Here is a 25,741-nt window from a genome sequence, read left to right as displayed (position 1 = left end):
TTGAAGACCCCCAGGGACAGTGCCTCCACCACCTCCCTGGGCAGCCCATTCCAATGCCAATCACTCTCTCTGTGAAGAACTTCTTCCTAATATCCAGCCTAGACCTACCCTGGCACAACTTGAGACTGTGTCCCCTTGTTCTATTGCTGGTTGCCTGGGAGAAGAGGCCACCCCTCACCTGGCTACAGCCTCCCTTCAGGTAGTTGTAGACATCAATGAGGTCAGCCCTGAGCCTCCTCTTCTCCAGGCTGCACACTCCCAGCTCCCTCAGCCTCTCCTCATAGGATTTGTGTTCCAGGCCCCTCACCAGCTTTGTTGCCCTTCTCTGGACATGTTCCAGCACCTCAACATATTTCTTGAATTGAGGGGCCCAGAACAGAGATGAAAATGCTGGCTCTATCAACTAGAGGGAATAGGTGTCAGTGTAATTATGTGCAACACAATTGGGAAGGGTGGAGGTCAGGGATAATTCTTGAAGAGCTGGAAAGATGAGAGAGCAGCTAATGGTGAAGCAAGGATGATGGAAGATGGGAAATGGCGCTTGATGGGCAGTGAAAACAAGACCACTTAGTCATAAATGTTTTTATCTGCTTCCTATGTACCTGCTTGTAATGCTTCCTAAGGATTTAGTGGATAAATGCTAAGTGATTCAATAGCCTAAGTCCTATTGATTTTCAATGGGATTTAGGTCTGCAAATCACTTAATCCACTTTAAAATGCAACCTTTTGTCATTATGCAGGACGAAATAATCTGCATCAGGTCTCAGATTAAAAAGCTGAGACTTTCTAAACACAGGCCTTTTAGACACAACAAAGTTATCAGGTTGTGGGGTTTTTTTGATCTCTTACATTCACTTTCTTTGAGACTCTTTGTTAATTCTTGCTTCATATCTCTGTCTCCTACATTTGCAAATGAGAGCAGAAGGTGGAAACAGTAATAATGCTGCCTTTGGTCTCTCCTTGTCTCTTGTGCTTCAGTTAAAAGACAGAGGTGTAGGATATGCAGACATACAAAACTCTCAGTCTTTTCTGTGGCACTAATTCAGGAGTGGAAAATGCCATACTATGGTCTTACAATTTGCCAGGACACTGCTTTGTTTCCTTTTAGAGTTCATAACCTCTTACCATCAGAAAACATATTGCAGAAAGTATTTTGCTGAGCAGCTGAGTGTCCTGCATAAGAGTTCTTGGTATGTTAGACTGATTAAAAAGACATGGTTTAGAACCAACAAAGTGGCAAGTGCAACACAGCTACACTTCCTGCAATGATTACTGTGCTCTTGTTGGAAGCAGGACAGCAATTATCTATACATCTTTAAAGAAATCATCTTTGAGTGAGGAGTGTGTAAAATGATTGGTTTGTTCCTACCTGAAGGAGAAGAAAAAAGTTACATCTAAGTTTTTCTACTGGGAACATTGTTCTGACATGCCTGCCCAAACAAGGGGGTTTATAGAATCATAGAAGCAAACAGGTTGGAAGAGACCTCCAAGATCATCCAGGCCAACCTAGCACCCAGCCCTGTCCAGTCAACCAGACCATGGCACTAAGTGCCTCATCCAGGCTTTGCTTCAACACCTCCAGGGATGGTGACTCCACCACCTCCCTGGGCAGCCCATTCCAATGGCAAATCAATACCATTCTCAACATGAGTGTGATGGAGGGGTAATTAATTAATGCACGATGATTTTTTTCCCCAAATTAATATTATTAATTTTGATATTCAAAACTCTCACCACCCCTGACCACTAATTGTAATAATAATGGGTTCTTCACATGGTCATGGAAACATTATACAAAGGAATAACTAGTTCTAGAAATAACTAGCAAAAATGTATAACGTAAGTTGTACTGGAAGAGAAGGTTCCTGTGGTCAATACACTGCTTGTGGTCAATATACTGTTTGTGGTCAATATACCTCTTGTCCACTAGATGGACTCAAGGAGCTCCTTTCTGCTCATAGAAACATAGCATGGTTTAGGTTAGAAAGGATCTCAAAGCTCATCCAGTTTCAAACCTCCCACATAGGCAGGGACACCTCCCACTAGAACAGGTCACTCAAAGCCTCATCCAACCTGGCCTTGAATGTCTCCAGGAAGGAAGCAGCCATAACCTCCCTGGGTAACCTGAGTCAGTGTCTCACCACCCTTAGTGCAAAGAAGTTCTTCCTAACATCCAGTTTCAATATCCCCTCTGTCAGTTTAAACCCCTTATTCCTTGTCCTGTCATAACAAGACCTTCCCCAGCCTTCCTGTAGGCCCCCTTCAGATACTGGAAGGCCACTCCAAGGTCTCCTTGAAGCCTTCTCTTCTCCAGGTTGGAGAGCCCCAACTCTTGTAGTCTGACCTCATAGCAAAGCTGCTCCATCTTCATGGCTGTCCTCTAGACTCACTCCAACAGTTCCATGCCCTGCTTGTGTTGGGGGCTCCAGAACTGTGCACAGAACTCCAGGTGGGGTCATCAGCCCTCTGAGCATCTTCATGGCCTCCTCAGGACTTGCTCTGACAGTTCCATGTCCTTCTTGTGTTGGGGGCTCCAGAACTGTACACAGTACTCCAGGTGGTGTCATCAGCCCTCTGAGCACCTTCATGGCCTCCTCAGGACTTGCTCTGACAGTTCCATGTCCTTCTTGTGTTGGGGGTTCCAGAACTGTACACAGCATCCCTAACCAAATCTCTAACTTAATCTCCCTATTGGCCAAAGTAGATGGTTTTTTTATCCTCTCTTGTCATTCACATTGACCCACTTAACCAATAGTTAGCCGCATATAGAAGCCAAAAATATCCCCCTATAAAGGCAGTTCCCAGCACACCCAGAGGTCCAGCTCATGCAGAATATTGGTCTTGGCTCACACAGAATGGTGTTGTTCTGTTCTTTCATAGAATCATAGAATCAATGAGGTTGGAAGAGACCTCCAAGATCATCCAGCCCAGTCTAGCACCCAGCCCTAGCCAATCAACCAGACCATGGCACTAAGTGCTTCATCCAGTCCTTTCTTGAACAGCTCCAGGAATGGTGACTCCACCACCTCCCTGGGCAGCCCATTCCAATGCCAATCACTCTCTCTGACAACAACTTCCTCCTAACACCCAGCCTAGACCTCCCCTGGCACAGCTTGAGACTGTGTCCCCTTGTTCTGTTGCTGGTTGCCTGGGAGAAGAGCCCAACCCCACCTGGCTACAGCCTCCCTTCAGGTAGTTGTAGACAGCAATGAGGTCACCCCTGAGCCTCCTCCTCTCTAGACTGCACACCCCCAGCTCCCTCAGCTTCTCCTCACAGGGTTTGTGTTCCAGACCCCTCACCAGCCTTGCTGACCTTCTCTCAACACCTTCCAGCACCTCAACATCTCTCTTGAATGGAGGAGCCCAGAACTGGACACAGCACACAAGGTGTGGCCTGACCAGTGCTGAGTACAGGGGCAGAATAACCTCCCTTGTCCTGCTGCCCACACTGCTCCTGATGCAGGCCAGGATGCCATTGGCTCTCTTGGCCGCCTGGGCACACTGCTGCCTCATCTTCAGCCTACTATCTGTCTGTATCATGTCACCTAGGGAATATTTTGCAATCCAATGCCATCTGCCTTCATCTTGGAAGCTCTTGTCTTCAGAAGAGCAGCCACCACACATTCTGTCCCGGATGTACATAGCATTGTGACAACAAGCAAGGGGAAGCAAACCTTTGTCTTGTAGTGGGATGTAGGGGTCAAACTGGGATGATATGGGTGAGTAGATCTGGTTCTTTTACTGAGCAGTCCACGAACAAGGCCCAGGAGAACACAGGACAAAGGAGTGAATCCTTTGCAACTTCTTTTCCACCAAACAGGAATGGAACTCTCAGAAAATGTCAATGCATGGGTGCCTGTATTGCAAATCTTGCTGCTCAGCAGATCTAGACCACCTCAATGCAAGGATTTTTGTTTTCACCTGGTAGGTTAGCTATGATGGAGAACTTCACAAGCACCCACAACTGGAGGCTGATTTGACAGCAGTGAGAGAGATTTATGGACCTAATGCAGTATCTCTCAGGTACGTCATTCACTTTTCCGTAACGTTCTGCATTGAGTTGCCCTTGAACCTTCCAGGACTACCAAAGCAGAAGTCTTTTAGGATGATTTCTGTGCATTGCATGGCAAAAGGAAGGAGCACTGCTGAGTAGCAGCAATGCTGGCTTTGTTTGTCTGTTTTTGTGGTTCAGTAGGGGTAGAATGGCTGGGCAGAGAACAAGCCCTGGAAGCTCATCTTTGTAGCTGAGTTGGTATTTGATCAGCTGCTGCATTTTGTTGTAAGCTACTATGCAGCATACCTGTGTTAAACTCCTTTTCTGTCATGTTCTATCTTTTGTTGTGGAGGTGAACAGGAGTAATGGTAAGAGATTTCATAACTGCTTTCCCTAGGGTAAGACTGAAGGAACTGGATTTGTCTAGTCTGGAAAGCCTAAGAGAAGGAGATGCTTTGTGAATAGGAGCAGTGATGAAATGTTCTCTGTTATCATTGAGGAAAAGACAAGAAGAAACCAGCTGTGTTAGCAGCAAACAAGAATTCCAGCAGATTGGAAGGCTTTCTAACTGAGGGAATCCTACACAGGGAAATGGTGGAAGGCCAGTCACAGGTGGATTGCAAAGACTATTTATGCAAAATTGTGTCTGGAAGTGCATGATTCTGCTGTAAGGTGTAGTTATAGGAGTCATTTAGTAAGCTTTAGGTCTTTCATAACCTGCTTTTCTACCTATTTAATCTAATTAAGCTCTAGTGTAGGTTACTGGAAAAGCATGGAAGTCACTGTGTGAACAAGTGTAGAAATGCAGCATGAAGAGAAAGCATAGTGACTAGGTGCTAATCTGACAAAAATGGAGAGTGATTGCACTTTCACAGTGTTGCCCAGTTCAGTGATTTAAATTAGAAGGAAAGTGATTTTTTTTTATGTAGGTGTATGATTAAGTATTTCCTAGCCCCAGCTCTTAGAAGTTTTCAACCACTTTGGGGAAAGGCAGTCAGAATGAGTTAGAAAGTAAGAGGCACAAAAGTCACATTTGAAATTTAAGACTTCAGGTGACAATGAACAAGGATATGGATAAGGAACTGGCTTGATGGCCACACCAAAAGAGTGGCTGTCAATGGCTCCATGGCCAAGTGGAGGCCAGTGACAAGTGGAGTCCCTCAGGGATCAGTCTTGGGACCAACCTGGTTCAACATCTTTGTTGGTGCCATGGACAGAGTCACTGAGTGCAGCCTCAGCAAGTTTGCTTCCCCCACCAAGCTGTGTGGTGCAGCAGCCAGGTTGGAGGGCAGGGATCCATCCAGAGGGAGCTGGACAGACTGCAGAGGTGAGCACAAGCCAAGCTCAGGAGGTTCAACAAGACCAAGTGTAAGGCCCTGCAGGTGGGTGGAGGCAATGGCAAGCACAACTCCAGGATGGGCAGTGAGTGGCTGGAGAGCAATTCTGAGGAGAGGGACTTGGAGGTGCTGTTGGATGAGAGGCCCAGCAGGAGCCAGCAGTGTGCACTTGCAGCCCAGAGAGCCAAGCAGAGTCTGGGCTGCATCAGGAGCAGTGTGGCCAGCAGGGCCAGGGAGGAGATTCTGCCCCTCTGCTGTGCTCTGGTGAGACTCCACCTGGAGTGGGGTTCTGGAGCCCCTGGGACAAAAGGGCTGTGGAGATGCTGGAGGGTGTCCAGAGCATGGCCAGGAGGATGCTCAGAGGGCTGCAGCAGCTCTGCTGTGAGCACAGCCTGAAAGAGTTGGGGCTGTTGAGTCTGGACCAGAGGAGGCTCCCAGGTGACCTTCTTGTGGCCTGCCAGGATCTGAAGGGGGCTACAAAAAAGCTGGGGAGGCTGTCAGGGAGTGCCAGGAATGGAGCAAAGCTGGAGATGGAGAGATTCAGACTAGAGGTGAGGAGGAAGTTTTTCATCATGAGAGTGGTGAGAGGCTGGAATGGGTTGCCCAGGGAGGTGGTTGAGGCCTCATCCCTGGAGGTGTTTAAGGCCAGGCTGGCTGAGGCTGTGTGCAGCCTGCTTTAGGGTAGGGTGTCCTTGGGAATGGCAGGGGTGTTGGAACTGGCTGCTCCTTGTGGTCCCTTCCAACCCTGACTGATTCTATGATTCTATAATAAAGCACCAAGGAGCAGAAGTTAAATCTGAAACTGAGGGATTCCAGCAATACTACGCATAGCAGATAGAAAAAAGGCAGCTGTCCCCTTGAGTACATCACAGGGTCATCTTTATGTTTTTACAAGCAAATGCTTGAATGTATGGAGCAAAGCCATGGGCATAACATGCCATGTTGTTGCAATATGCCAGCCTCTGTTGCATTTGGATTCAGTGACTTATGTCAAACCTCGTCTTAGGTTAACCTGAAATAGCTTTGAAAGTTAACTAGGATTTTATTTTGTCATAAATGGGATGTGACCGTTATTGTTTCCATAATTTATTTGTGCAAGATGGAGACAAAACTGCCTACCAGCAATGGGGAGAGAAACTGGGGGAAGTAATAGAAAAAAAAAGATCATAGAATAATAGAATCAAGCAGGTTGGAAGAGTCCTCCAAGATCATCCAGCCCAACCTAGCACCCAGCTCTGGCCAATCAACCAGACCATGGCACTAAGTGCCCCATGAGGCTTTTCTTGAACACCTCCAGGGATGGCGACTCCACCACCTCCCTGGGCAGCCCATTCCAATGCCAATCACTCTCTCTGACAACAACTTCCTCCTAACATCCAGCCTAGACCTACCCTGGCACAACTCCAGACTGTGTCCCCTTCTTCTGTTGCTGGTTGCCTGGCAGAAGAGCCCAACCCCACCTGGCTACAGCCTCCCTTCAGGTAGTTGTAGACAGCAAAGAGGTCTGCCCTGAGCCTCCTCTTCTGCAGGCTGCACACTCCCAGCTCCCTCAGCCTCTCCTCACAGTGCTGTGCTCCAGGCCCCTCACCAGCCTTGCTGCCCTTCTCTGGACACCTTCCAGCACCTCAACATCTCTCTTGAATTGAGGGGCCCAGAATGGGACCCAGTACTCAAGGTGTAAGCACAGGGGCAGAAGAACCTCCCTTGTCCTGCTGGCCACACTGTTCCTGATACAGGCCAGGATGCCATTGGCTCCCTTGGCCACCTGGGCACACTGCTGGCTCATCTTCAGCCTACTGTCTACCAGTACCCTCAGGTCCCTTTCTTTCTGGCTGCTCTCAGCCACTCTTTCCCCAGCCTGTAGTGCTGCCTGGGGTTGTTGTGGCCAGAGCGTAGAACCCTGATGCAGCATGTTCAAGCAAGATCCAGCAAAAGAAAGCTTTGGTGCAGCAGAGAGTCACCTGCTGGGAACGTTGATCCAATCTATGTAAATGTGTGTTTTATAACCACTCTGATTTCACAGACAACATTATCCTTTGTAGAATCTTCTCTGTTATAAACACTCTTGGGCTGAGGAGTATCTTAAAGAGTTCTAATGTAATATAATTCTTTCCTTTCAGGGAATATGGAGCCATTGATGATGTAGATATTGATCTGCATATTGATGTTAGCTTTCTTGATGTGAGTAATCTGATCACAGAATTACATAATGAATGTTAATACCCATTTAATTCTGCTACACATCAGACTCTAGAGAACCACTGAGGCTTTTCTTTTTCAGAGACTTGAGCTTCACAAGTGGCTGCCACGTTACTGAATGTTTTTCAGTGGAAAGGTTTCCTTTTCCTTTTATGAACACATTGTTAAAATACTTTACCAGCTTTTATTTGCTGCTTGTGTATTTCCTTTCAAACATGCTTTGTGAATGGTAAATGTTGTAACTGATGTAAACATGCATGTATTTTAGCTAGATGAAGGCACTTCATCGAGCCTAGAGGGAAGAAGACATCAGCTGAAGCTCTCCTTTGTGCTTTTCAGCAGCTGCAGCTCATAATAGAAAGGCTTGAGAGGCAAAGGAGCACAGTGGTGCTGTCCACTGCAGCATGGATTCTCTAACACCTATGCTGTCATTAACTGCACACTTCCTCACCTCATCTGTGCAGTAATCTCCCGTCCTCTAGGCAGGGAATAAAAATGAGTGCTGTTAGGAACACTGTGAGCGTCTGCACAGATATGTCATTTTTTCTAGGTCAACACAGCACCTGAGATGGTTGTTCCCCAGGTTTTCTGAAATGTAAGAAAATCTGGTTGCACTTCAATTACTTTAGTCAGTCTTTAGGAGCCTTTTGCCCTGTGCTGTGGGATGAGTTTCTTTTCCATCTTCATTTGCTCCTTTGCTTCTCAGCTTTGAAACAGCATCTTTTGATAGATGGGTATGTGTCTGCTTGCTCTGTAGATGTAGTATTGTGTATTAACCTGCACTCAGTTTAAAGGAGTATCCTCAAGAACTGTGTGATGGTTTGGGTGTTACCTGCCCCCCACTCTTATAAGATCACCCAGACTAGACTCAGCTGATCTGAAAATTAAGATGAAGCTTTATATTTAGAGCTTATTGCAATATAGAAGCAGATCTATAGAAGCAGTTACAATATTTACAGCTATAGACAGAAATATGCAAGGTAAAAAGGTAATATAGAAACACACCAGCCCTTCCAGAAACCAGAGTCCCCAGGAGGGGCTTCCAATCACCCTTCCACTTCCTTCCACCCCTCTACCTTATCCCCAGACTTTGCCTTATGTTCAAGGTAAGTTCAGAAGATTGGCCAGGGAAGTTAGGAGGCAGAAGGATTAGTTACACAGACAGCAGGGTAGGGAGAGAAGTGCAGGCAGCCAGAGACACACAGTGACTATGTTACCTATGTTTGTGTTCTTGTTCTTATCCATCTCAGCAAGCCTGTGAGTGCAGCAGACATCACCACTGTTGCCTTTTCACAGCCTAGAATCTAATTCTTCTCACCAAAATATTCCAGCTAGCTTCAAACCAGCACAAACTGGAAGGAACCTAACACTGCTCCTGGGGGCGTCAGCAGGCAATAGTTTGTCCGAAGACTCAGGTTTGAAGTTGGAGTAGATATTCCACAACTGAGCAGATGTGTGGTGCTGATTAAAACCCTATAGCTAAAGCTGACTGATGAAATGCAGCAGTTCCTCATGACACCTAAGAATGTCTAATGTTGTCTTTTTATCTTGAACTAGGAAGAGATTGCTGTGGCTTGGGATGTAATTCGCACAGAGCCTATAATAGTGCGGTTGCACTGTTCACTTACACAGTACTTAAACGGTCCAGGTCAGTCACCTGTGTGTTCTTCATGTGCCTCGTGTCATGTCTAGGTCTGAGCCATCTGCTAGGTCATCACTGCCAACTCTTTGATCCTGCATAAGCTTAGATGTACTTGCTGAGAGCACTCCTGCTGGTCTGAAGCATGTCTAGACCCTCAATAACGACACAACCACCTAATGTTTAAACAGGCTTAGATTGATTTTTGGAACCCATTTCCATGATATGCTTTGAAACATAGGACTAGGGTAAGAAATAAAGATCTTCACTTTCTTATCCTTTGAAACATAGGACTAGGGTAAGAAATAAAGATCTACACTTTCTTATCCTTTGAAACATAGGACTAGGGTAAGAAATAAAGATCTACACTTTCTTATCCTTTGAAACATAGGACTAGGGTAAGAAATAAAGATCTACACTTTCTTATGTGTGATTTCCTGATTTTGGAAATCAAGCATAGTCTGCACAGATGAGATATCACCAACAAGGTATGCACAGAGAGATTTGTGCTACACACTGATGTGCCCTTTTCCATGTACTTTTGAGGACTCATACCATGATGATAATCCTTTCAGCTTATGATTTTTATGCCTGTGTGCTAACCTTCTTACTTGAATGAGGTGACAAGTGAGTAGAGCTTCCTCCTGAGAGTAAAAGCAGTCAGACTTCTGACCAAGTGATACAGAAGAGTTGCAAACATTCCTATGCAAGAGTCGAGTCCAGATTTATTTTTACGTGGAGGTCAGAAGTAAGCTGCAATTTGCATCAAGGCTTGCCTGGCTTTGGAGGTTTCCAATACAAGCTGTCAGTTCAGGCTCGTGTCTGTGGAAGAATTCTGCCCCTGGAAAATGAATAGATATTTCCAGTCATAATATGTTTAGCAGAATCTGTCACAACGAGCTATTTTTATGGGATGTGTTGCCTGCTGATGCTAACTGTAAGCTATATTGTTTGTCCAAATAAGCATTTTGTTATGTCAGTCTTGTTTTTGGGGTTGTTTCTTTTCTTTCTTCTTCTTTTCCTGAACTTTGGTCTTTTGGTCCATATTTTATTGCTTCAATCTTTTTTGTTGTTGTTGTTGTTGCAAACATACAGAACTTATTTTGTAAATTATATTGGATCTTATTTTGTAAACATATAGATCTTAATATATTTACTTTTCACAGCAAGTAGCACTGTTTGTATTCAAACTGCTCCTGTCAAAATGTAACTTGAGCAATGAAAAAGTGCAGCAGATCAGAGAAGGTGAAGCATGGAGTGCAGCGTGCAGTAAGAAATGATCTAGTGAAATGGGAAAGTAACAACATGATGCACTCTGCACTGCTGGCAAGGGTGAAATGGGAAGCTTAGTTCCCAGTCCTGCACTGACTGATTGACGGAGTGCCTGAGTAGGGAGAAAGGCAAGAGCAGGGCCATATGGAAGCGCTTCACTACTCCTGTGAGCTCAGCTGCTATTGCAGCTACGTCTCTTTGTTTACCAGAAAAGGACAATTAAATCCCCCATCTTTTGTGTTAACAGGATTTTTCTATCTGAATCTTTTCCCCTCCACTCCTTTGTTTCTTTTTTTTTTTTTTTAGACTACTGAGCTATAGCATTATGCTACATCTTCCTGTAATACTTCTTGATTGATAAAAGAAATGGAAGTTCAGTGTGCTCCAAAGCAGAGTAGGGGTTGTTGGTGCCACCTTGCAGCTGTGTGTGCTCCAAAGCAGAGTGGGGGTTGTTGGTGCCACCTTGCAGCTGTGTGTGCTCCAAAGCAGAGTGGGGGTTGTTGGTGCCACCTTGCAGCTGTGTGTGCTCCAAAGCAGAGTGGGGGTTGTTGGTCCTACCTTGTAGCTGTGTGTGCTCCAAAGCAGAGTGGGGGTTGTTGGTGCCACCTTGCAGCTGTGTGTGCTCCAAAGCAGAGTAGGGGTTGTTGGTGCCACCTTGCAGCTGTGTGTGCTCCAAAGCAGAGTAGGGGTTGTTGGTCCTACCTTGTAGCTGTGTAATGTCCTGGTTTTAGCCATCAAGTGTAGTACTATGATTCTATCCTTCTAGTTAATAGCTTGCCTCATTACTGTGATTGGGACTGTTTCTCCCATTTGTGTTAGAGACCTCTCTGAGCTGAGGGTGAATCAGCCTTTGGAGGTACCAGGCTGTCTCCTCTGGCTGTAGAACTTAGGTTACAACTGTAGCCAAGATGTCAGATTTTAAGATTGGTAATATATGTATGGTGATTCTCACTGAAAATACTCTGTTTAAGAAAGAAAAGAGATTATATTTGAATAGCAGCCTTGTAGGAATGGTTATCTACAGAGCTTTGAAGTGAACGTGGATGTCCAGGTTAGATGTGTTACATTCTATTTTTAAGTTTAATTTCTTCAATGTATTAAATTGTTTTAATTTATTACAACAAAGATCCACTTTAACATTCTGAGTAGCACCTGGCTCTCTGAGTGATCAGAATAACATAGATTTTGTTAACCTCAACATTCTGAATGCCACCTGGCTTTATGAACAGTCAGAACACCATGGATTTTAAAGTGCTGATTTGTTTTTTCTAATGAAATTTTAGCTAACACCAGATTTTGTTTGTTTGGTTTTGTTTCCACTCCTTTTTTATTTGGCTGTATTCATTACCACCTTATGTAATAGGAAGGTTAAAGTCTGTTCATGCTTGTCATACCTATTGGCTGTTGTCCTGCCTTGAGAACCTGAGGCTCTCTCTCAACAAGTGCTGGAGTCCCTCTGCCACTTCTACCTAGTAAATTATATTAAAGGATTTTAGTGGCACCAGGAGCCTTCCAGCCTTTACTCCCTTACACTTTCAGTTTTCTGACAGATGAATATGGATATACCAATGGATAGAGTGGGTCTTGAGGACATTCAGGGTACTTGGCCAGTGCAATGTATATCTCAAACTCGTGGATGACAGTTACAGATTATGTATTAAAAATCTCTTTTCCTTCCAGATACTGATTAATTCACTCCAGGTTTTCTTCTTAAACTATATGTTTAAATCCTACTTTCTTGGGAAAAAAATTGAGAAATTACCAGTAGTCCAGATCCATTTAATCTGATGCTGCTTTGTAGTACTTGGCATAAGAAGAAAAAAACAAACCCAAAACAGACACATTTTTGTAATTAAAACCAGTAGGAAGTGACACATTTGGAATAATTCAATTTCTGAAACACTTACTTGTCAGAAAAAAGGCAAATTTTGTTGGCTGTCATTCCAGAAAGGAGCATTCATTACTTCATAGGTTTAAATGACATGTCCACTTTCACCACTGCTTCAGAGGCATTGTCTATAGCAAAGGTCCAGATAGAGCAAGGTTCTTAAATGTGATTTGCATGGTCTTGTATTCTTCATTGTTGCTGTTAATTTGTATATCAACAATATCTCCTTTCTCTGTAGTGCCAACTGTGGATGTATTTCAGATCTCTACTAAGGAAAGATTTGGCCTGGGACATCAGCTGAAAAAGTAAGTCTGTAAGGCCCTGGTTCTAGGCAAATATTACACTCTTTTTAGTTTCTGGACCATGTCAAGTAGGATAAAATTCACAGGTCGTCATGATGGTTGGTGCAAAGTGCTCTGAATTTGTGTTTTCTTTGAATGGAAAGTAATAGAATTTGCCTTTTTAAGTTCAGTTTCAACAGTTGTTGAGGAGAACCTGATTTGTGCTGCCTGACAGCAAGAAAGCTTGGGAGGGACTTTTTAGGCTGCCAGGTAGTGATAGGACAGAGGGGAACGAAACAAAGCTGGAAATGGGTAGATTCAGATGGGATGTTAGGAAAAAGTCCTTCAGCGTGAGGCTGGTGAGAGCCTGGAAGGGGTTGCCTAGGGAGGTGGTGGAAGCCTCGTCCCTGGAGGCATTTAAGGCCAGGCTGGATGTGGCTCTGGACAGCTTGACCTAGTACGAGGTGTCCCTGCCCACCGTGGGGAGCTGGAACTAGATGATTTTTGTGGTCCTTTCAAACCCTGACTATGATTTATTCTATGTTTCTGTGACAGAGTTTTCTGTCACTTTGCTGCCATTTGGGAAGTAAACTATGGAAGTTAAGAAGACTGATTTGGAGTGATCAGTTTCATGGTTTTGCTTAGATGGTGAAGCCTCTGGAGCAGGAATCTTTTTTGAGCATCATGCATACCCTAAGGGGGATGTACTTTCATAGCAGCCTCCAGACTGTAGCACAGTAACTAGGCCATGTGTGTTTTGAAGACAAGAGGGAAGAATAGTAGAAAAAAATAACTGTTTCATGTGTTCATGGTACAATGAACACTAACCCTATGAGGAGAGGCTGAGGGAGTTGGGATTACACAGCCTGGAGAACAGGAGGCTCAGGGCGGAGCTCTTTGCTGTCTACAACTACCTGAAGGGAGGCTGTAGCCAGGTGGGGTTGGGCTCTTCTGCCAGGCAACCAGCAACAGAACAAGGGGACACAGCCTCAAGCTGTGCCAGGGGAGGTCTAGGCTGGATGTTAGGAGGAAGTTCTACACAGAGAGAGTGATTGGCATTGGAATGGGCTGCCCAGGGAGGTGGTGGAGTCACCATCCCTGGAGGTGTTCAAGCAAAACCTGGATGAGGCACTTAGTGCCATGGTCTGGTTGATTGTCTAGGGCTGGGTGCTAGGCTAGACTGGATGATCTTGGAGGTATCTTCCATCCTGGTTGATTCTATGATTCTGGGCATTAAATTTAATATAAGTCATTCTTTCACATACACATGCAGCAACATCTGACCATTACAATGTTAGGATATCTTTAAGAATTACACAACCTTTTGCTATTTGATGTTTAAAGAAATTCAGCTCAGTGTTTTCATGACCTTACAAATGAAGCAATATCATTAACATCTCTGCAGTACATGACTTTGATGGAAAGACAAATTAAACAATCCCCAGACATGAACAGTCTCTTAAAACATTTCAGTACTTACACTGTCTCTGATTTGTGTACTGAGTAATTATTAAAGAGTCTCATAAGACATTTTCAGGGACATAGCTTCATAACTCAGAGTTGAGCAGGAGCTGAAATACCCAGGAACTCTATGGCTCCTCATGCCTGTGGCAACAGGCTGTTGACCTTCAAAGAGTCACTAAATTTTTTATAAGGTCCATACCAACTTCCATGTTATCACTCCAAGGCCCCCCCATGGCTAGGTTAGAGTCACAGAGTAATTTACTTTGGAAGTAACTGTGGGAGGCCACCTAGTGCAACCTCATGCTCCAGATAACACTAACTGCAAAACTAAATTAGTTTACTCAGAGTCTCAGGCAGCAGAGCTGTAAAATATCCTTTGTGGGCAACCTATTGTACTTAACCACTGTTCTTGTAGATGTCTTCTTTATATAGCCTTTATGGTTTTTTAGCTTTCCTTGCCACCAGCTGTGACTGTTGCCTTTTGCTACCCACCTCTGGGAATTCGCTGGCTCTGTCTTCTTTGTAAATCCTTTTGGGCATTGTAATATTAAACATTCTTACTGTCATGTTTGTGCCATAGAATCATAGAATCAACTAGGTTGGAAGAGACTTCCAAGATCATCCAGTCCAACCTAGCACCCAGCCCTATGCAGTCAACTAGACCATGGCACCACGTGCCTCATTCAGTCTTTTCTTGAACACCCTAAGAGTATATGCTCAAGCTTGAGCAGTCTGCACACTGTAGCCTGTTTTTGTAGTCACTGGTAAGGCAGATACCTATGGAGTCATAGAATCATAGAATTATCCAGACTGGAAGAGACCTCCAAACTCATCCAGTCCAACCTAGAACCCAGCCCTGTTTTATCAACTAGACCATGGCACTAAGTGCCCCATCCAAGCTTTGCTTCAACACCTTCAGGGACGGTGACTCCACCACCTCCCTGGGCAGCCCATTCCAAAGCCAATCACTCTCTCTGCCAACAACTTCCTCCTAATATCCAGCCTATGATCAAAGATCACGTTGGGTGATTCTCTGCTCCACAACCTCCCTGGAGGTAGTTCAAGGCCAGTTTGGAGGAGACCTTGAGTGACCTGTTCTAGTGGGAGGTGTCCCTGCCTATGGAGGTTGGAACTGGATAATCTTTGAGGTGTCTTCAAACCTAAGCCATTCTATGATTTTATGGTCCTATGAACAGGGAGACAGCCGTATTAAAGTGGGTATATCCTTGCTAGGCTAAGAAAATGTCTTCTTCTTTATTCTTTCTTTCTTAATTTGCAGGATCATGCAGACATTTGTTACACAACAGTGGAAGAACAGCAAAGAGAAATCTAATTGTACGCACAATAAGAAGGTGTCTGACAAGAAGGTGAAATCTCCTCTGCACATCTTTTCTACCTTGCGCAGGTAATAGCAAACACAATGAACTGTTAAGACTATATCCTGTTCAAAATCCATAGCAGACATCACAAGGTGAAATGTTGACTTTTCTCCACGGAGAAGTGCTCTATTTATATCTTACCTCATGGGCTTACAGTCCTTGCCTTGCGTGACATCAAAAGTGAACTGCTGCTGCAGCTCCTAAGACTGTCTGAAGGCATAATAGCATTTCAGTGCCCTGCTCTCTGAAATAGCCATGTTTCATCTAGAATTGGAAAAAGTTAATTTTGTATGATGTAGCTTGTTGTATCCATGTCTTCATCAATTGGTAGCATTTGGCTGGTACTTGAATATCAAGAATATAAATATAAGTAAGGTCTACAATATATAACTTATATAATATCTTGTATTAGAAAAAAATGGTGGTTGTCTCACTGTTATCTCCACAGCTATGTGTATTTTCAGTTGTGTTTTTTTTTTAAGCTACAGTGGTCATAGAATCATAGAATCAACCAGGTTGGAAGAGACCTCCAAGATCATCCAGCCCATCCTAGGACCCAGCCCTAGCCAGTCAACCAGACCATGGCACTAAGTGCCTCAGCCAGGCTTTTCTTTAATACCTCCAGGGACAGAGACTCCACCACCTCCCTGGGCAGCCCATTCCAATGCCAATCACTCTCTCTGGCAACAACTTCCTCCTAACATTCATCTTAGACCTCCCCCAACACAACTTGAGACTGTGTCCCCTTGTTCTGTTGCTGCTTGCCTGGCAGAAGAGACCAACCCCCACCTGGCTACAGCCTCCCTTCAGGTAGTTGTAGACAGCAATAAGGAAAGTCTGATTTTCAGTGGTACTAAGCATCTGCCTCTTTCCACTGTTTGGGTACATTAATATTTGCTGCTTCTGAAACAGTAGCACAGAATTCAAAGAGCAAAGTTGTTTGTAGTAGTTTGGGTGTTACATGATCCCCCCACAAAGGTTAGGACTTCACCCAGACTAAACTTTGGTGAGGCCCCACCTGGAGTACTGCATCCAGTTCTGGAGCTTCTAATTCAAGAAGGATGTGAAGATGCTGGAGTGTGCACAGAGAAGGACCATGAAGGTGCTCAGAGGGCTGCAGCAGTTCTGTTACGAGGACAGACTGAAAGAGTTGAGGCTATTCAGTCTGAAGTAGAGGAGGCACCCAGGTGACCTTATTGTGGCCTTCCAGCATCTGAAGGGGGACTACAAAAAAGGACTTTTTAGGCTCTCAGGGAGTAACAGGGCTAGGGGGAATGGAACAAAGTTGGAGGAGAGGGAAATTGAGACTGGAGATGAGGAGGAAGTTGTTGAGCACGAGAGTGGTGAGAGCCTGGACTGGGTTGCCCAGGGAGGTGGTTGAGGCCTCATCCCTGGAGGTATTTAAGGCCAGGCTGGCTGAGGCTGTAGGCAGCCTGATCTAGGGTAGGGTGCCCCTGCGAATTGCAGGGGGCTTGGAACTAGATGCTCCTTATGGTCCCTTCCAACTCTAACTGATTCTATGATTCTATGAAACTCAGGAAGTTAAGGATTGAAGCTGCATTTATAGCTTTGCACAATGTACAAGTGAAATATATACAATATATGCATATATATTTACAACTATATGCAGTAATATGCAAGTAAAAAATAATTCAGAGATACAAACCCCCTTCCTGAGCAGACAGACTGCCCAAGAATGCTCCCAACCAACCCCCTTCCTTCTGCCCTTTCCACTCTCTCTCTTATCTCAGGCTTTCCCTTACATGTAGAGTGAACTGTAAAGATCTGCAAGAGTTGTTAGAAGCAGAATGATTAGTTGAGAATGTACAAGTTCAGGCAGAAGAGTTAATACAGTGATGGCCAGGCAGAGACTGACTTATCTTTCTTTGTGTCCTTGTTTTCATATGTCCCAGCAGAAGGAAAGGGTAATACAGACATCACCATTATTTTCCTTTCACAGCCAATAATCTACTTTCTCCCATTAAAATAGTCCAATTAGCCTCAAACCACCACAGTGTTAAAAACATAAAAACCAGTTTGTGAGTAGTTAATTTGCATTCATTAAGGCTTCTGTCAGTTACTTGTACTCGTAAGTGTGTGTAAAATCATCTCAACTGCTTTCAGAAGCATGATTATTTAGTGTGTTTTCCTGCCTGTGAAGTGTCTGACAAGTCACCCCCTTCTGTGAATTTGAATTGAATGCTTCTTTGGGCATTCCTTCTTTTTTGATGATTTTTTCTACTCTAAATTCTGTGTATAAAAAAATAGAGAGCAGGTGCACTCATCCCTCACGATGAAGAAGGGAAGAATATCAAAGATGGCAAAAGATTATTTGCCTTTTCAAAGGTGGGAGAGGAAGGTGGAGTTTTACCTACAAAGCTCATCCATTCCCTATCATGCTACAAAGCATTGCACAGCACAGGCTTGTGTGTAGCTTGGGGTTTCATTTTAATCAGAATGGATGTATGAAAACCAGACCAACCCTTCCTCACTTGTTTTGGCTGCTGCTGCTGCTGCGATTCCTGTCCAGAGGTGGATCAACCCAAATACAGAGACTCTCCACTCTGTTTCTAGAACACCATTTGTACCTCCTTGTGGGAAGCTTTCTCCTGCAACGAGGAATGGAATGTAAACATCAGGCCCTGTGATGGGAAGTGTCCTTGGAGTCTCACAGGCTCCCAGGGGCCTAGGCTGAGAACTATGAGCAACCCACGCACAGCTGTCAGAGGGTGGAATCTGCCGGCCCCCGGGGCAGACACAGCCCCAGGGGGGCTGACCCTGGCCAGCCCCCCCTGGGTGGTACTCACAGGTTGTTTACCACAGGTAACCTATCTCTGCCTTACACATAACTTGGGGCCAGTCTGTACTGTCCACTTGTGCCAGCCCCAGGCTGGCTGGAAACACCTCCTCTGAGCACTATATAAGACACTGCACTACCCTAATAAAACTGTACTGATGCACAGATGCCTAGAAGCTGCTGTCTCGAGTCATCAGTACCCCGATCTCGCCTCTCACCAGCCTCCGGACCCCAACACCTCCTTGTCTGCAGGAGGGTGGTAGTGAGCCAGTTGCAACAGTGAGTCAGCAACTTACACGTGCATCTTACTGTCAGCACTTGTTAACAGAGCGAGGAAACCTGCCAGCCTCTCCCCTGGGGTGTCACAGCTTTTCTGTTTGATCCATGTCCCCAGAAAAAAATACTCCAAAGATGGGGGTTGCATATAAAACATAGAAAAAATGATGCAGCACACCTGCAGTGTGTTCTCCCTCTGCAAGGGCAGGTGAACCTAACCATGGCAGAAACCTTGACAGTTCATGTGGGTGTTGTTTCGTACAAAAAAACCCCACAAACTTCCTGTTTTTTACCTTCTGTGTTTGTAACTGAGGTCCCTCACATTCTCCTTTCTAGTGTGACAGAGCTAGAGCTTGTCTAAAACAAGCAAGAAGGGCATTAAAATGTCGTTCACCAAGCACCCGTATTATTACGAGGCTTCAGCTGCCTTCAATCTGATTCATTGCTTGCAAGTTTCAGTACTCGTTTTGCCTTCCAGGGGATCTGGGCATAAAATCTGTGATGCTCTGTCCAGAGGACAGTAACTTTAGTGAGATCATGCTGCGATGATTGCATTGGAAAGTTAGATTTCGATAAGAAGATGTGTTGAAATGTCATGTGAGATACAAAGGTTTCTGTGGTGGTTTGGGTGTAACCCGCCCCCCCCCCCCCCCACTTTAGAAGTCACCCAGTTAGACTCAGTCGGGCTCTGGGAATATAAATGAAGCTATTTATTTACAGCAGCAAAATATACAAGCAGATAGTTACAGTATATACAGTTATAGACAGAAATAGACAAGGTAAAAGGTAATACAGAAACACAACGCCCCTCCCAGAAACCTGAGTCCCCAGGAGGGGCTCTCAGCCACCCCTTCACCTTCCCCCTGCCCCTCTCAACCTTACCCCAGTCCTAAGGAAGACAAGATGTTCAGCCAAGAGGTTAAGAAGCAAAGGTGAGTGGCAGGAGAGGTTAGGGAGATGCAGCTCAGTTAAAGCCCAGCCCGAGAGTGAAGTCAAAATGGTGAGAGTGTTATCTAACGTTTACATTCTTCTTCAGCAAGACTCTGAGGGAAGCAGACATCACATATTTTCCTTTCACAGCCTATGGTCTAGTTCTTCTCACCAGAACATTCTACCCTGCTTCAAACTAGCACAGTTTCATTCCAGATATTGTTTCATGAGTGAAGAGTTATAAAGACCTGCATGGATACAACTGTAAATTCTACTGAAGTAGTTAGCCATGTTTCTGAGCAATGAACTTCTGTGTAAGTGGGAGTGAGATGTCTCTTTAGTACTGTAAAATTAGCCCTATGTGCTATTGCTCATTTTTCCATGGTGGTCTTGCTTCGTTTCCACCACGAATTGATCATTACTCAACTTTGTTTCGCCCTCCTTTATTTTTAAGGTCGCCAAGTTATCCTCCACCCGGCTGTGGTAAAAATAAGTCAAAGCTGAAAACAGAACAGGATGGCATCTCCAAAACTCACAAGCTGCTGCGAAGGACTTGCTCTAGCACGGTCAAGGTGGAAGATATGTGTGCCACAAAATCTCACCGCGCCTTTGGCCGCTCGCTGTCGAGCGACCCGAGGGCTGAACAGACAATGGCTATTAAATCGCACAAACTGTTGAACCGTTCTTGCTCTGCAGCCGTTAAGCAGGAGGAGTGCATCGCTTTAAAGCCCCACAAGCTGTTAAGCAGGTCGTGCTCTGGGGATCCTCGATGTGAGCACAACAGCACCTTGAAGCCCCACAAGCTTTTAAGCAGGTCGTACTCCAGTAGTCTCAGAATGGAAGAATTGGATGGACTGAAGAATCACAAGTTACTCAGCAAGTCTTACTCCAGTGCCCCTAAATCATCCAAAATGGAGCCTTTCAAGGAGTCCACCATAGCAGAGAGCAGAAGGCTCTCTCTTACCTCAGGGCTTATTGGTATCTTAGCACCATCTTCATCATCACCCTCACAAGCTGCTGTGCGTAGTAACGTTTTTATTCTGCTTATTTTCCTCCCACTGTTTTCTAAACATGCTTGTTATGCTTATTAAGCAAAGACATACATACTAAGGATATATGTTAGTGAATGTTATTTCTTGAGTATATCAGAAGAGCTTTTCCTGAGGAGGAATTAAATAACTGCACATGCACATATGTTAAAGTTACAAAGCCAAGATTTGCTTATGTCAAGACAGAGATTTTTACATGTCATGCTGAATGCAACTCAGTGAGCCTGCTGGCCGTGGGAGGGGTTTGATGGTTCACTTCCTTCCCTGCCTCCTTTCTTGAGGCAGGAATCATAGAATCATAGAATCAACCAGGTTGGAAGAGACCTCCAAGATCATCCAGGCCAACCTAGCACCCAGCCCTATCCAGTCAACCAGACCATGGCACTAAGTGCCTCATCCAGGCTTTGCTTGAACACCTCCAGGGACGGTGCCTCCACCACCTCCCTGGGCAGCCCATTCCAATGCCAATCACTCTCTCTGTGAAGAACTTCTTCCTAATACCCAGCCTAGACCTACCCTGGCACAACTTGAGACTGTGTCCCCTTGTTCTATTGGCGGTTGCCTGGCAGAAGAGCCCAACCCCACCTAGCTACAATGTCCCTTCAGGTAGTTGTAGACAGTAATAAGATCACCCCTGAGCCTCCTCTTCTCCAGGCTAAACAACCCCCAGATCCCTCAACCTCTCCTCATAGGATTTGTGCTCCAGGCCCCTCACCAGCTTTTGTTGCCCTTCTCTGGACACCTTCCAGCACCTCAACATCTCTCTTCAATTGAGGAGCCCCGAATTGGACACAGCACTCAAGGTGTGGCCTGAGCAGTGCTGAGTACAGGGGCAGAAGAACCTCACGTGTCCTACTTGCCACACTGCTCCTGATACAGGCCAAGAAGGAGGAAGAAGGAAGGTCCTATGCTTCTGTGCTGCAATTTTTTTTTTTTTTTTCTCTCTTCACTGTTTGCTCCTTTGGGTAAACTGTTTGCTCCTGTGGCTTATTCAGCTGCCAACTCACCTCTCCTTCCGGTCTTTGCATCTGCAGTCATCATTACAGTGGAAGGAATGTAGTCCTGATGCAGCTCACCTATTGCACATTTGTGCTTTGTGAAAGGTTTAACCTTCAAATGCAATGATGGCAGCAGGAGGTCAGGGAAGGAATTAATTCAGTATTGCCTGCCTTTTTTTTTTTTTTTTTTTTTTTTTGAAAACAAAGGGTAGCACAAATCCTCAAACTGAAGAAAGACATTTAACAAATAATTATTCTGCCTCAAAAGATGGCATTCACCCTTCAGAAGAAGGAGTGGATTGCTTTAAGGGTGCCTCTCTGCCTTCTGTGTCAGATATGGGGTGAGGCACTGAGGAGATTGTCCTCTCCCCTCCCTTAGCCCAGTGGTACCTTGATGTTCTCAACAAGGGAAAACTGATTCTTGCTTGAAGTGCTGTGCATATGTAGTGCATCCTGAATAATGAAATTACCTTGAGTGTGTTATGTCTCATGGTAAATTAGTTTAATAAGCTGTGAGCCATATTCATCAGATCTAAAAGGAGGGATACACTACCATAAATGTATTTACATTTGTGCAGTATGGTTGCTTCCTTCAATGTTCACAATAATAATTTTAGGGTGAGCCCAAACACCTTTTTGGGCTTTTTTTTTGTCACAGTGTAGAAATGTATTTTTCTTTGAATGTGCAGAGGATGTTTTTAGCATAGCAAGATTTTGTTCCTGAAGTTAATAGAAAAGGTCCCAGTGATGTTGACTAGATAATGAAGAGCTGCCTAAATAACCTCATTGCTGTCTACAACTACCTGAAGGGAGGCTGTAGCCAGGTGGGGTTGGTCTCTTCTGCCAGGCAAGCAGCAACAGAGCAAAGGGACACAGCCTCAAGCTGTGCCAGGGCAGGTCTAGGCTGGATGTTAGGAGGAAGTTGTTGTCAGAGAGAATGATTGGCATTGGAATGGGCTGCCCAGGGAAGTGGTGGAGTCACTGTCCCTGGAGGTGTTGAATCCAAGCCTGGATGGGACACTTAGTGCCATGTGTGATAGTTTGGGTGTTTCCTGCTCCCCCCCCACTTTAGAAATTACCCAGCAGATGTTATCAGCTGATATGGAAGACGTGCAAGTCCTGCTTGCCAACCTATGAAAATTACCAATAATTTATTGCTAGAATGCAAAATTATTTTGAGGGAAAATCATGATACTATGTAGTCCAGTGCAGTTTGATTGGTGTTACTGGAAGGACATCATCAGTCCAGTTGACATTTTAGTTGCAGGTAGACTTATTGGTGACCTAGGTGCCTAACTGCTATTTGAACTCAGTGGAATGTGGAATCATTTGAATCAGTATTTCAGTCTTATGTATGTATACAATGTATACAGTAATTTCCCTGGAGACAAAAGAAGGGGCTGGAGCACAACCTCATCAGGAGAGGTTGAGGGAGCTGGGGGTGTGCAGCCTGTGGAAGAGGAGGCTCAGGGCAGAGCTCATTGCTGTCTGCAGCTCCCTGAAGGGAGATTGTAGCCAAGTGGGTTTGGTCTTTTCTGCCAGGCACCCAGCAACAGAACAAGGGGACATAGTGTCAAGTTGTGCCAGGGGAGGTCTATTCTGGATGTTAGGAGGAAGTTGTTGGCAGAGAGAGTGATTGGCATTGGAATGGGCTGCCCAGGGAGGTGGTGGAGGCACCATCCCTGGAGGTGCTGAAGCAAAGCCTTTCTGGGGCACTTAGTGCCATGGTCTGGTTGATTGTCTAGGGCTGGGTGCTAGGCTGGACTGGATGATCTTGGAGGTCTCTTCCAACCTGGTTGATTCTATGATTCTATGATTCTATGAAAAGGGAAATGTTTCTCACTTAGGGAAATGAAAAAAAAAAAGAAACCTGAAAACAAAGCAGGCAAACAAACAAGCTCTAAATGAAACTGAACTGACTCTTGTTCAAAACAAGGTTTGATTGCGATAGATGTCAGCCTGAAGGGAATTTTGTACCTTGCTGATTCACATAACAGGAGTCCCTTCCAATTTATGTCGCTGTGTGTTGAGAGAAGAAGGCAGCAGGAATTTGATCAGGATCTGACCACAGTGATCTGTTAGTGTGATGTTCGCAGGAGCAAGATTTTAGAGCTATGAAAGCAAAAGATTTTCAGACATTTTGCAAACCACAAGCCTAAGCAGGTAGCCCATATTTGGAGAGACAATTCACAGATGAAATCTGATGGAAGTTAACTAAATGTGTGTTTGTTGGAAGGGGCTGAAAGCACTGATGTGTCCAGTTCGGAAGTGTTCAGTTTAAAGTTTTTGAGATGCCTAGATACAAAACCTGATCATATTTAGGAACTAAAAAGAAACACTAAAACATCTATGCTCAGCAAACAGTAAATGGGTTGGAGAAGAGGAGGCTCAGGGGTGACCTCATTGCTGTCTACAACTACCTGAAGGGACATTGTAGCCAGGTGGGGGTGGCCTCTTTTGCCAGGCAACCAGCAACAGAACAAGGGGACACAGTCTCAAGTTGTGCCAGGGTAGGTCTAGGCTGGATGTTAGGAGGAAGTTCTTCCCAGAGAGAGTGATTGGCATTGGAATGGGCTGCCCAGGGAGGTGGTGGAGGCACCGTGCCTGGAAGTGTTCAAGAAAAGCCTGGCTGAGGCACTTAGTGCCATGGTCTGGTTGATTGGATAGGGCTGGGTGCTAGGTTGGACTGGATGATCTTGGAGGTCTCTTCCAACCTGGTTGATTCTATGATTCTGTGATTCTATGATTCTACTTGCAATGACTAGCTTATGCAAATGAGGTGCCTTTTGAAATGCAGGTGTTGTTTCATTAACATGTTTTCATGGAAGACATAGAAGTATTATACCAATTCCTTATAATTAGTCTACCAACACTGAAGTTGCCCCAACTTTTCTACCTTGCAGCAAAACTATGGTGCAAAATGCATTCCTGTACGAGACCGTGGCTTTCTTGTGCAGGTAGGGTGCTGTATCTTACTTATTTATGAAACACTGTGGAGCATGAGCTGGCTCTTAATTGTTTTTAAGAAGATATTTTTATCCCCATTTTTGCTTTCCTCAGACTATTGAATTCGCCGAGCAGCGGATACCAGTACTGAACGAATACTGTGTAGTTTGTGATGAACCCCATGTGTTCCAGAACGGCCCAATGCTGAGGGTAAGTGAAGTGCTTGCTGGGGGAAGGAGTGTGTTTTGTACTGCCTGAAATGGCTATGGACTCTACAGACCTGCTGTAAAACAGGTGAATTGTTTCAAGAGAATTTAGTATTAATATAAAGTACCTGAAGGAGTCCTATGATAAGGCTGGGGAGGGACTCCAAAGAATCGTAGAATCAGTCAGGGCTGGAAGGGACCACAAGGAGCAGCCAGTTCCAACACCCCTGCCATGCCCAGGAACACTCTACCCTAGATCAGGCTGCCCACAGCCTCATCCAGCCTGGCCTGAAGCACCTCCAGCCATGGGGCCTCAACCATCTCCCTGGGCAACCCATGCCAGTCTCTCACCACTCTCCTGCTCAACAACTTCCTCCTCACCTCCTGGCTGACCCTCCCCACCTCCAGCTTTGCTCCATTCCCCCCAGACCTGTCACTCTATGAGAGCCTCAAAAGTCCCTCCCCAGCTTTTTTGTAGCCCACTTCAGATCCTGGCAGGCCACAAGAAGGTCACCTGGGAGCCTCCTCTGCTCCAGCCTGCACAGCCCTGACTCTTTCAGTCTGTGCTCACAGCAGAGCTGCTGCAGCCCTCTGAGCATCCTCCTGGCCCTGCTCTGGACACGCTCCAGCACATCCACATCCTTCTTGTAATGGAGGCTCCAGAACTGGGTGCAGTACTCCAGGTGGGGTCTCAGCAGAGGAGAGCAGAGAGGGAGAATCACTTTTTACAAGGTCTTGTAATGACAGGACAAGGGGTAATGGGTTTAAACTGACAGAGGCAAAATTCAAACTGGATGATAGGAAGAAATTCTTTACAATAAGGGTGGTGAGACACTGGCACAGGTTGCCCAGGGAGGTTGTGGCTGCTCCCTCCCTGGAGGTGTTCGAGGCCAGGTTGGTTGAGGCCTTCAGTAACCTGTTCTAATGGGAGGTGTCCCTGCCTATGGCAAGGGGTTGGAACTGGATGATATTTGAGGTCTTTTCCAATCTAAACCATTCTATAATTCTATAATATCTTATTTAAGATTCAGAAATGTAATGCACATTAAGTAGGTTTTGCTGTAATTTTGGAAAAGAAATGCATTG

General features: G+C 45.1%; 1 protein-coding gene across 2 annotated transcripts in view; it reads left to right on the top strand.

Annotated features, from left to right (window-relative positions):
- Nucleotides 1–25,741, top strand: part of PARP8 (poly(ADP-ribose) polymerase family member 8) — a 233,677-nt gene that overhangs the window by 123,372 nt on the left and 84,564 nt on the right. For both annotated transcript variants that reach the window (XM_064176855.1, XM_064176854.1), the window contains 8 exons: nt 3,929–4,023; nt 7,452–7,512; nt 9,088–9,178; nt 12,568–12,634; nt 15,354–15,479; nt 19,911–20,475; nt 24,407–24,460; nt 24,564–24,659. In XM_064176855.1, the coding sequence (XP_064032925.1) occupies nt 3,929–4,023; nt 7,452–7,512; nt 9,088–9,178; nt 12,568–12,634; nt 15,354–15,479; nt 19,911–20,475; nt 24,407–24,460; nt 24,564–24,659 (1,155 nt within the window). The remainder of the gene's footprint in view (nt 1–3,928; nt 4,024–7,451; nt 7,513–9,087; nt 9,179–12,567; nt 12,635–15,353; nt 15,480–19,910; nt 20,476–24,406; nt 24,461–24,563; nt 24,660–25,741) is intronic.

This window comes from Pogoniulus pusillus, chromosome Z (assembly GCF_015220805.1).
Source record: "Pogoniulus pusillus isolate bPogPus1 chromosome Z, bPogPus1.pri, whole genome shotgun sequence".
NCBI classification, from domain to species: domain Eukaryota; kingdom Metazoa; phylum Chordata; class Aves; order Piciformes; family Lybiidae; genus Pogoniulus; species Pogoniulus pusillus.
This window is presented reverse-complemented; position numbering and strand designations above follow the sequence as displayed.